Source organism: Bombina bombina, chromosome 10 (genome assembly GCF_027579735.1).
Source record: "Bombina bombina isolate aBomBom1 chromosome 10, aBomBom1.pri, whole genome shotgun sequence".
Taxonomy (NCBI): domain Eukaryota; kingdom Metazoa; phylum Chordata; class Amphibia; order Anura; family Bombinatoridae; genus Bombina; species Bombina bombina.
Genome location: NC_069508.1, coordinates 201827533 through 201840484, shown reverse-complemented (window position 1 = coordinate 201840484; position 12952 = coordinate 201827533). Strand labels below are relative to the sequence as shown.

The following is a 12952-nucleotide window of genomic DNA, read 5'->3' as shown; positions in this document are numbered from 1 at the left end:
AATTTCTAAGCCTATGGGGCCGCCTCTTATTACATGCTTTATAAATTCCTTTTCAACACAAAGGGGCATATGTATCAAGGTCTGGCGGACCTGATCCGACACTGCTGATCAGGTCCGCCAGACCTCGCTGAATACAGCGAGCAATACGCTCGCCGTATTCAGCATTGCACCAGCGGCTCACAAGACTAGCGGCCAATGGGCCGCCAGCAGGGGGGTGTCAATCAACCCGATCGTACTCGATCGGGTTGTATTGTGGCGATGTCTGTCCGCCTGCTCAGAGCAGGCTCGCCAGAAACACGGGGCATCAAGCTCCATTCGGAGCTTGATACATATGCCCCAAAGAGACAAAAAGTACACGTGGGCTATATAGATAACGCTGTGTTCAGGCACAGGGAGTTATTTAAGATTTAGCACAAAACAATGCTAACTGCAAGACAATAAATAATAAACAGTCACAGTCATGTGATCAGGGGGCTGGAAGAAGGTTCCTAGATACAAGGTAATCACAGAGGTAAAAAGTATATTAATATAACTGAGATAAGGGGCAGTCTGCAGAGGTTTAGATGCAAGATAATCACAGAGGTAAAAAGTATATTAATATAACTGTGTTGTTTATGCAAAACTAAGGAATGAGTAATAAAGGGGTTTATCTATCTTTTAAAACAATAACAATTCTATGGTAGACTGTCCCTTTAAGGTATACAGTGAGGAAAAAACAGAATTTATGTTTACCTGATAAATTACTTTCTCCAACGGTGTGTCCGGTCCACGGCATCATCCTTACTTGTGGGATATTCTCTTCCCCAACAGGAAATGGCAAAGAGCCCAGCAAAGCTGGTCACATGATCCCTCCTAGGCTCCGCCTACCCCAGTCATTCGACCGACGTTAAGGAGGAATATTTGCATAGGAGAAACCATATGGTACCGTGGTGACTGTAGTTAAAGAAAATAAATTATCAGACCTGATTAAAAAAACCAGGGCGGGCCGTGGACCGGACACACCGTTGGAGAAAGTAATTTATCAGGTAAACATAAATTCTGTTTTCTCCAACGGTGTGTCCGGTCCACGGCGTCATCCTTACTTGTGGGAACCAATACCAAAGCTTTAGGACACGGATGAAGGGAGGGAGCAAATCAGGTCACCTAAATGGAAGGCACCACGGCTTGCAAAACCTTTCTCCCAAAAAAAGCCTCAGAAGAAGCAAAAGTATCAAACTTGTAAAATTTGGTAAAAGTGTGCAGTGAAGACCAAGTCGCTGCCCTACATATCTGATCAACAGAAGCCTCGTTCTTGAAGGCCCATGTGGAAGCCACAGCCCTAGTGGAATGAGCTGTGATTCTTTCGGGAGGCTGCCGTCCGGCAGTCTCGTAAGCCAATCTGATGATGCTTTTAATCCAAAAAGAGAGAGAGGTAGAAGTTGCTTTTTGACCTCTCCTTTTACCAGAATAAACAACAAACAAGGAAGATGTTTGTCTAAAATCCTTTGTAGCATCTAAATAGAATTTTAGAGCGCGAACAACATCCAAATTGTGCAACAAACGTTCCTTCTTTGAAACTGGTTTCGGACACAGAGAAGGTACGATAATCTCCTGGTTAATGTTTTTGTTAGAAACAACTTTTGGAAGAAAACCAGGTTTAGTACGTAAAACCACCTTATCTGCATGGAACACCAGATAAGGAGGAGAACACTGCAGAGCAGATAATTCTGAAACTCTTCTAGCAGAAGAAATTGCAACTAAAAACAAAACTTTCCAAGATAATAACTTAATATCAACGGAATGCAAGGGTTCAAACGGAACCCCCTGAAGAACTGAAAGAACTAAATTGAGACTCCAAGGAGGAGTCAAAGGTTTGTAAACAGGCTTAATTCTAACCAGAGCCTGAACAAAGGCTTGAACATCTGGCACAGCGGCCAGCTTTTTGTGAAGTAACACAGACAAGGCAGAAATCTGTCCCTTCAGGGAACTTGCAGATAATCCTTTTTCCAATCCTTCTTGAAGGAAGGATAGAATCCTAGGAATCTTAACCTTGTCCCAAGGGAATCCTTTAGATTCACACCAACAGATATATTTTTTCCAAATTTTGTGGTAAATCTTTCTAGTTACAGGCTTTCTGGCCTGAACAAGAGTATCGATAACAGAATCTGAGAATCCTCGCTTCGATAAGATCAAGCGTTCAATCTCCAAGCAGTCAGCTGGAGTGAAACCAGATTCGGATGTTCGAACGGACCCTGAACAAGAAGGTCTCGTCTCAAAGGTAGCTTCCAAGGAGGAGCCGATGACATATTCACCAGATCTGCGTACCAAATCCTGCGTGGCCACGCAGGAGCTATCAAGATCACCGACGCCCTCTCCTGATTGATCCTGGCTACCAGCCTGGGGATGAGAGGAAACGGCGGGAACACATAAGCTAGTTTGAAGGTCCAAGGTGCTACTAGTGCATCCACTAGAGCCGCCTTGGGATCCCTGGATCTGGACCCGTAGCAAGGAACTTTGAAGTTCTGACGAGAGGCCATCAGATCCATGTCTGGAATGCCCCACAGCTGAGTGACTTGGGCAAAGATTTCCGGATGGAGTTCCCACTCCCCCGGATGCAATGTCTGACGACTCAGAAAATCCGCTTCCCAATTTTCCACTCCTGGGATGTGGATAGCAGACAGGTGGCAGGAGTGAGACTCCGCCCATAGAATGATTTTGGTCACTTCTTCCATCGCCAGGGAACTCCTTGTTCCCCCCTGATGGTTGATGTACGCAACAGTTGTCATGTTGTCTGATTGAAACCGTATGAACTTGGCCCTCGCTAGCTGAGGCCAAGCCTTGAGAGCATTGAATATCGCTCTCAGTTCCAGAATATTTATCGGTAGAAGAGATTCTTCCCGAGACCAAAGACCCTGAGCTTTCAGGGATCCCCAGACCGCGCCCCAGCCCATCAGACTGGCGTCGGTCGTGACAATGACCCACTCTGGTCTGCAGAATGTCATCCCTCGTGACAGGTTGTCCAGGGACAGCCACCAACGGAGTGAGTCTCTGGTCCTCTGATTTACTTGTATCTTCGGAGACAAGTCTGTATAGTCCCCATTCCACTGACTGAGCATGCACAGTTGTAATGGTCTTAGATGAATGCGTGCAAAAGGAACTATGTCCATTGCCGCTACCATCAACCCGATCACTTCCATGCACTGAGCTATGGAAGGAAGAGGAACGGAATGGAGTATCCGACAAGAGTCTAGAAGTTTTGTTTTTCTGGCCTCTGTCAGAAAAATCCTCATTTCTAAGGAGTCTATTATTGTTCCCAAGAAGGGAACCCTTGTTGACGGAGATAGAGAACTCTTTTCCACGTTCACTTTCCATCCGTGAGATCTGAGAAAGGCCAGGACAATGTCCGTGTGAGCCTTTGCTTGAGGAAGGGACGACGCTTGAATCAGAATGTCGTCCAAGTAAGGTACTACAGCAATGCCCCTTGGTCTTAGCACAGCTAGAAGGGACCCTAGTACCTTTGTGAAAATCCTTGGAGCAGTGGCTAATCCGAAAGGAAGCGCCACGAACTGGTAATGTTTGTCCAGGAATGCGAACCTCAGGAACCGATGATGTTCCTTGTGGATAGGAATATGTAGATACGCATCCTTTAAATCCACCGTGGTCATGAATTGACCTTCCTGGATGGAAGGAAGAATAGTTCGAATGGTTTCCATCTTGAACAATGGAACCTTGAGAAACTTGTTTAAGATCTTGAGATCTAAGATTGGTCTGAACGTTCCCTCTTTTTTGGGAACTATAAACAGATTGGAGTAGAACTCCATCCCTTGTTCTCTTAATGGAACGGGATGAATCACTCCCATTTTTAACAGGTCTTCTACACAATGTAAGAATGCCTGTCTTTTTATGTGGTCTGAAGACAACTGAGACCTGTGGAACCTCCCCCTTGGGGGAAGTCCCTTGAATTCCAGAAGATAACCTTGGGAGACTATTTCTAGCGCCCAAGGATCCAGAACATCTCTTGCCCAAGCCTGAGCGAAGAGAGAGAGTCTGCCCCCCACCAGATCCGGTCCCGGATCGGGGGCCAACATTTCATGCTGTCTTGGTAGCAGTGGCAGGTTTCTTGGCCTGCTTTCCCTTGTTCCAGCCTTGCATTGGTCTCCAAGCTGGCTTGGCTTGAGAAGTATTACCCTCTTGCTTAGAGGACGTAGCACTTTGGGCTGGTCCGTTTCTACGAAAGGGACGAAAATTAGGTTTATTTTTTGCCTTGAAAGGCCGATCCTGAGGAAGGGCGTGGCCCTTACCCCCAGTGATATCCGAGATAATCTCTTTCAAGTCAGGGCCAAACAGCGTTGTCCCCTTGAAAGGAATGTTAAGTAGCTTGTTCTTGGAAGACGCATTAGCCGACCAAGATTTCAACCAAAGCGCTCTGCGCGCCACAATAGCAAACCCAGAATTCTTAGCCGCTAACCTAGCCAATTGCAAAGTGGCGTCTAGGGTGAAAGAATTAGCCAATTTGAGAGCATTGATTCTGTCCATAATCTCCTCATAAGGAGGAGAATCACTGTCGACCGCCTTTATCAGCTCATCGAACCAGAAACATGCGGCTGTAGCGACAGGGACAATGCATGAAATTGGTTGTAGAAGGTAACCCTGCTGAACAAACATCTTTTTAAGCAAACCTTCTAATTTTTTATCCATAGGATCTTTGAAAGCACAACTATCCTCTATGGGTATAGTGGTGCGTTTGTTTAAAGTGGAAACCGCTCCCTCGACCTTGGGGACTGTCTGCCATAAGTCCTTTCTGGGGTCGACCATAGGAAACAATTTTTTAAATATGGGGGGAGGGACGAAAGGAATACCGGGCCTTTCCCATTCTTTATTAACAATGTCCGCCACCCGCTTGGGTATAGGAAAAGCTTCTGGGAGCCCCGGCACCTCTAGGAACTTGTCCATTTTACATAGTTTCTCTGGGATGACCAACTTGTCACAATCATCCAGAGTGGATAATACCTCCTTAAGCAGAATGCGGAGATGTTCCAACTTAAATTTAAATGCAATCACATCAGGTTCAGCTTGTTGAGAAATGTTCCCTGAATCAGTAATTTCTCCCTCAGACAAAACCTCCCTGGCCCCATCAGACTGAGTTAGGGGCCCTTCAGAAATATTAATATCAGCGTCGTCATGCTCTTCAGTATCTAAAACAGAGCAGTCGCGCTTACGCTGATAAGTGTTCATTTTGGCTAAAATGTTTTTGACAGAATTATCCATTACAGCCGTTAATTGTTGCATAGTAAGGAGTATTGGCGCGCTAGATGTACTAGGGGCCTCCTGAGTGGGCAAGACTCGTGTAGACGAAGGAGGGAATGATGCAGTACCATGCTTACTCCCCTCACTTGAGGAATCATCTTGGGCATCATTGTCATTGTCACATAAATCACATTTATTTAAATGAATAGGAATTCTGGCTTCCCCACATTCAGAACACAGTCTATCTGGTAGTTCAGACATGTTAAACAGGCATAAACTTGATAACAAGTACAAAAAACGTTTTAAAATAAAACCGTTACTGTCACTTTAAATTTTAAACTGAACACACTTTATTACTGCAAATGCGAAAAAACATGAAGGAATTGTTCAAAATTTACCAAATTTTCACCACAGTGTCTTAAAGCCTTAAAAGTATTGCACACCAAATTTGGAAGCTTTAACCCTTAAAATAACGGAACCGGAGCCGTTTTGAACTTTAACCCCTTTACAGTCCCTGGTATCTGCTTTGCTGAGACCCAACCAAGCCCCAAGGGGAATACGATACCAAATGACGCCTTCAGAAAGTCTTTTCTAAGTATCAGAGCTCCTCTCACATGCGACTGCATGCCATGCCTCTCAAAAACAAGTGCGCAACACCGGCGCGAAAATGAGGCTCTGCCTATGCTTTGGGAAAGCCCCTAAAGAATAAGCCGATATTATTATATCAAAATACCCAGATAAAATGATTCCTCAAGGCTAAATATGTGTTAATAATCAATCGATTTAGCCCAAAAAAAGTCTACAGTCTTAATAAGCCCTTTTTGAAGCCCTTATTTACAATCGTAATAAACATGGCTTACCGGATCCCAGAGGGAAAATGACAGCTTCCAGCATTACATCGTCTTGTTAGAATGTGTCATACCTCAAGCAGCAAGAGACTGCTCACTGTTCCCCCAACTGAAGTTAATTGCTCTCAACAGTCCTGTGTGGAACAGCCATGGATTTTAGTGACGGTTGCTAAAATCATTTTCCTCATACAAACAGAAATCTTCATCTCTTTTCTGTTTCTGAGTAAATAGTACATACCAGCACTATTTCAAAATAACAAACTCTTGATTGAATAATAAAAACTACAGTTAAACACTAAAAAACTCTAAGCCATCTCCGTGGAGATGTTGCCTGTACAACGGCAAAGAGAATGACTGGGGTAGGCGGAGCCTAGGAGGGATCATGTGACCAGCTTTGCTGGGCTCTTTGCCATTTCCTGTTGGGGAAGAGAATATCCCACAAGTAAGGATGACGCCGTGGACCGGACACACCTATGTTGGAGAAAAATATTTGATCCCCTGCTGATTTTGTACGTTTGCCCACTGAAAAAACAATCATCAGTCTATAATTTTAATGGTAGCTTTATTTGTACAGTGAGAGACAGAATAACAACAACAACATCCAGAAAAAAAATGCATTTCAAAAAAGTTATAAATTGATTTGCATTTTAATGATTAAAATAAGTATTTGATCCCCTAGCAATCAGCAAGATTTCTGGCTCCCAGGTAACAAGCTGAGATTAGGAGCACTCTCTTAAAGGGAGTGCTCCTAATCTCAGCTTGTTACCTGTATAAGATGTTACCATGCAAGTTCTCACCTCGTGGAGTTTATATGATCATGAGAATGGTGAGGAATTAGCCCAGAACTACACGGGAGGATCTTGTCAATGATCTTAAGGCAGCTGGGACCATAGTCACCAAGAAAACCATTGGTAACACACTACGCCGTAAAGAACTGAAATCCTGCAGCACCCACAAGGTCCCCCTGCTCAAGAAAGCACATGTACAGGTCCGTCTGAAGTTTACCAATGAACATCTGAATGATTTAGAGGAAAACTGGGTGAAAGTGTTGTGGTCAGATGAGACCAAAATTGAGCTATTTGGCATTAACTCAACTCATCGTGTTTGGAGGAGGAGGAATGCTACCCATGACCCTGAGAACACCACCCCCACCGTCAAACATAGAGGTGGAAACATTATGCTTTGGGGGTGTTTTTCTACTATAATTGACGATGGATGGGGCCCTGTACAGTCAAATCTTGGGTGAGAACCTCCTTCTCTCAGCCAGGGCATTGAAAATGGGTCATAGATGGGTATTCCAGCATGACGATGACCCAAAACACACGGCCAAGGCAACAAAGGAGTGGCTCAAGAAGAAGCAAATTACGGTCCTGGAGTAGCCTAGCCAGTCTCCAGACCTTAATCCCATAGAAAATCTGTGGAGGGGGCTGAAGGTTTGAGTGGCCAAACGTCAGACTTGAAACCTTAATGACTTGGAGAGGATCTGAAAAGAGGAGTGGGACAAAATCCTTCCTGAGATGTGTGCAAACCTGGTGGCCAACTACAAGAAACGTCTGACATCTGTGATTGCCAACAATTGTTTTGCCACCAAGTACTAAGTCATGTTTTGCAAAGGGGTCAAATACTTATTTCACTCATTAAAATGCAAATCAATTTATTAATTGATTGAACCTTGCGCAGCGAAGTAGGTAATTAGCGCAGCATTTTTAAATATATATGAATATATATCTATGTGTAAATATGTGTATATACACATTAACACATAAATATATATGTATATAATCATATACATATACATTTACATTGCAGTCTATGGGAACACACAGTTTCCATGGATCGCAATGTAAAGGCACTTTTCAGTCACCCCACTCAAGCCAATTTTAAAGCCCCAAACTGTCTAGTGCAGTTATTTTTTATTTATTTTTTTAAAAAAAGGTGCTTTTAGTTTGCAGGCGTACAATAATTTAGCTCCACTTGTCATATTGTGTAAATAAGATCCCAATTTTAATATAAAAGCATAGCTGTTTTGTTTATTTGCACATGGATGTGCGCCAATACTCTGTTTTAGGGGTAATTTTAGGTGATGGGAGCAGGACTTAAGTGTCAGTTTAGGTGGGGATCTTAGGGGTTATTTTAGGCATGCTGTGGAGAACTCCATAAGGGTATGATTAGCAGTTAGAGGATTAAAAACAGAACTATAAAATAAAAATTAAAAGGGACAGTCTACACGGGTTTGCAACCACCTTGTCGGCATTGTTGTGCTGCGCGCACCCCACACCGCTCCCTAGTGCTCCTCATGCAGGGCAAAAGGAAAAAAGTATAAAAATACCTTCATATTCGGCCGTTGTAGAATGGCAGCATAACTCCTCCCAGAGAATTTGTGGGCACGTCTATTGTGTAGCAGTATCCAATGATCAGGCTCTCACTTGTAAAATGCATGACGCACGCTGTAATTTTGTGCATGTGCAATGTGTCTGCCCGAGTGTCTCATGTAATTCAGTCCATGCGATTTCTAACAAACCCACAAGAAGGAGGGAGGAGGACTTTGGCGGCCATATTAGGGCTGCTGAATTAAGAAATTTTCCCCAGAATACTGTTATCACTTTTGCCCTGCATGAGGTGCCACGGGACGGCATGGGGTGCCCGCACGACAACAATCCCAACAAGGTGTTTGCAAACCCATGTAGACTGTCCCTTTAAGCATTAATGATTCAGGTTGATATTTATTGCATGCTCTAACAACTTTCCAGTTTACTGCTATTATCAAATTTGCTTTGTTTTCTGTGTATCGTATGTTGAAGAGCATATCTAGGTAGGCTCAGGAGCAAAAATAAACTAGTGGAAGGTAGCTGAGGATTAGTGGCGGCCCATCCAATATGTACAGATAGTGCATTTCTGCTCCTAGGTTTAGTCTTAAAAATCCCATTGCAATTGCTTAGTGTAAGGTAATCTGTGTATTTTACAGTATTTCATGAAGTTAGTGAACAACACTAAACTTGTTATTATGGACTAAAAACTAGGAGCTAATTAGAAACTGAGGTGTGACATTTCTATGACTCAGACAAAGCTGGGTGTTTTGTGCTCATCTGTACAATAGGAAACGCTGTAAGCTGGGTGTGAGGTTTACATAAAGTAAGGTGATGTATTAAATATGTCACATCTCTCATACTGCTGCCTTGGGATGATAATAGAAGCTACTTTATAGGTGACCTTTTATTGGAACAGAAAACCAATAACACACACTGTGCAACTACAACATAAGGACATTAAAATGGCATAAGATGCAGAATAAAGTACCTGCTCTTCCAGATCTCCATGCAAATCAATTGTAGGAGAATCAACTGTGTCTTTATTCAACAACTACAAAAAAACAACATAACATGAGACACAATTCTCTTTAAAGAGCACCTAATGATTTGTACATAAGATAACATTATTAATTGCAGTATAATATATGCACGTGAAATGCATTTCCTAAAAAAACATTGCCTTGTTATTAAAACTTAATTCACCATGATGTAGTTAAATGTATATGTAGCTGTGATCAGAGAAAATGATCTAGGTACACCGACAGTATCTCCAGTTTCATACATTTCTATGTACAGGCCAAATGTTCAGCCTTCTGCTGAGACCGGCTTCCAGAGTGATTAGTGCAGCATTTGGTGGCTTTAAGGGCACACACTGACCCTTAAAGGGATAGCAAAGTCAAAATGAAACGTGCATGATTCAGACAGAGCCGGTCATTTTAAAACACTTTTAAATTCACTTCTATTGTCAAATATACTTCATTCTCTTGGTATCCCTTGTTGAAAAAGAATACGCACAAATCCTACACTAGTGGGAGCTGCTGCTGATTGGTGCCTGCACACATTTGTCTCTTGTGATTGGCTAACTATATGTGTTCAGCTAGCTGCCAGTAGTGCAATGCTGTTCCTTCAGCAAAGGATAACAAGAGAATGAAGCAACTTTGATAATAGAAGTAAATTGAAAAGTTGTTTAAAATTGTATGTTCTGCATTTCTTATGGTAGCTTTACATACCTTTTAAAGAAACTGCGTTTGTGGCAAAATACTTGTCGATTTTCTAATATTCACAAACAAACATTTACCCAATTAAAATATCTAAAAAAAAATAATGTATGATTGGACCTTGAGTGCCCAATGATGGTAATGTAAATAATACAGTTTTTTTTTTTTATATAAACCATATTTTTTTAATTGATTTTTAGACCTGTAAATGGTCAATATCACAGGACTGTCCAACTGCAGACCCTAAGGCCGTGTAAGGAAATATGACGATGATCTGGCCTTTCTTTATTTCCATGTAATATTTACAGTTTGCAGAGAGAGAGGATTTGTTGGATAATTGAAGTGCTGTGTTTGGGGACGGTGACTGGTTGTGTGCTGCTGTGTTTGGGGACGGTGACTGGTTGTGTGCTGCTGTGTTTGGGGACGGTGACTGGTTGTGTGCTGCTGTGTTTGGGGACTGTGACTGGTTGTGTGCTGCTGTGTTTGGGGATGGTGACTGGTTGTGTGCTGCTGTGTTTGGGGATGGTGACTGGTTGTGTGCTGCTGTGTTTGGGGATGGTGACTGGTTGTGTGCTGCTGTGTTTGGGGACTGTGACTGGTTGTGTGCTGCTGTGTTTGGGGACGGTGACTGTGTTTGGGGACGGTGACTGGTTGTGTGCTGCTGTGTTTGGGGACGGTGACTGGTTGTGTGCTGCTGTGTTTGGGGACTGTGACTGGTTGTGTGCTGCTGTGTTTGGGGACGGTGACTGTGTTTGGGGACGGTGACTGGTTGTGTGCTGCTGTGTTTGGGGACTGTGACTGGTTGTGTGCTGCTGTGTTTGGGGACGGTGACTGTGTTTGGGGACGGTGACTGGTTGTGTGCTGCTGTGTTGGAGAACATAAGAGTTCTGTATTACACTACTATATTCATTAGATTATACCCGTGTGATCACACAGGTCTATACTGCTTTATACTACTGTGCTAAAAATTTGGACAGCACTGAACTATGATAATTATTATGCACAGTAAATAGCTATTTGATGAATTTTGGAAAACTAAAAGGTATAGAAAATACTTATGATTGTAATTGAGCCATATTGGATTTGTTTTACAACAATGCAAATGATCTGAAATTCTGAGCTAAGTGTAAAGAATAACAGGGGACACGTGACATTAAACTAGTCCTTACCTCTTTAATTGCATCCATGACAACGTGTTGCACAGACTCCTCAAGTGTCATTATAGTCTGGATGTGCTCTGGAAAACAACCGTATGGAATTACTTTGGTCAAGACTCTGAAGTGTTGTGTGATGAATTAAACAATAATATTGCTCTGAGAATCTCCAGTAAATCTTTACTTGTCTATTTTTGTGTTCATTTACCTTATGCAGATTATCAACTGAAGATAATAAATATGCGGAATATAAATAATTTAGCATTTCTCAAATCTATTTCATTATTTACATTAGATAAGTAATTTAATAGATAAAGCAGAAATACTATATCCACAATTTAAATCGGACACTGTACACAAAATTGTTCTATCATGCATATAAAAATCGGTTGTAAGGTTCAGTAAATAGTTTAAACTAGCGAGGAATGAATGTTACACACATAATATTCAAGCTCTTTGGTTATAATGATCATCCCCCTAAGCTGAATTGGTGTAAGGAATAAGTCTTAGCAGAAAAACTACCTCATGACGTTTCGGGGGAAACAAGGAAGATTGATTCATGGTAATGACAACCACTGCTGGGGACTTTAAAAATGCCTGGGATAAGCAGAAGACTATTCTACAAACTAGATAAGTTTATACTTTTAGGAAATACTGGGCAGACTTGTTAAATCTATGTTTCTTCTACAGACTTGTTCCCCGAAACATCACAAGGGTCTAATAAACAGTTGAGAGTGCCGGGCTGGTAATTTTACCTTGGATATTGAATAGTGGAATACCTGAGCACCCAGGGGGATTTCATTGTAGGAGTGCTACTAGCAAGTTATATATTTGATTTATTTTATATATATATATATATATATATATATATATATATATATATAGTGTGTGTTAGTCTATATATACCTGTATATATATATATATATATACACATTTATAATGTGTGTGTATGTATATATGTGTGTAAATATATATATATGTATATATATATTGTGTGTATGTATATATATATATATATATATATATATATATATATATATATATATATAGTGTGTGTATGTGTATATATATATATATATATATCATTTTTAATAATATTTTTTTTACTCTAATTCACTTTGAAATACTGTCTTTTAGATGAACCGAGAAGACATTTGTGTGCAGTGTCCCTTTAACATATTAAATATAAAAGATATGTAGATATGTTTGAAATATTTGTTTTCCTCTAGTTTTTTTCTCTAAATAAGTTAAAAGCATGATCTATATAAATAACTTTAAAGGTATATGAAAAAGTCTTATCTAGCTTGCCATGATCTGATATACTATTAAAGGGACACTGAACCCAAAAAAATTATTTCGTGATTCTGATAGAGCATGCAATTTTAAGCAACTTTCTAATTTACTCCTATTATCAATTTTTATTTGTTCTCTTGCTATCTTTATTTGAAAAAGAAGGCAGCTAAGCTTTTTTGGTTCAGGACTCTGGACAGCACTAAACTTACATTCTTGCATTTAAAATAAAGATACCAAGAGAATGAAGGGACACTGAACCCAATGTTTTTCTTTCGTGATTCAGATTGAGCATGACATTTTAAGCAACTTTCTAATTTACTCCTATTATCAAATTTACTTCATTCTCTTGGTATCTTTATTTTAAATGCAAGAATGTAAGTTTAGATGCCGGCCCATTTTTGGTG

The 12952-nt window shown here is 41.1% G+C and overlaps 1 protein-coding gene across 2 annotated transcripts in view; it reads right to left on the bottom strand.

The window, feature by feature from the left end:
* HOOK1 (hook microtubule tethering protein 1) overlaps positions 1 to 12952 on the bottom strand; it is a 174055-nt gene that overhangs the window by 97903 nt on the left and 63200 nt on the right. For both annotated transcript variants that reach the window (XM_053693629.1, XM_053693630.1), the window contains exons 6-7: positions 11271 to 11338; positions 9372 to 9434 (exon numbers count right to left, since the gene is read on the bottom strand). In XM_053693629.1, the coding sequence (XP_053549604.1) occupies positions 9372 to 9434; positions 11271 to 11338 (131 nt within the window). The remainder of the gene's footprint in view (positions 1 to 9371; positions 9435 to 11270; positions 11339 to 12952) is intronic.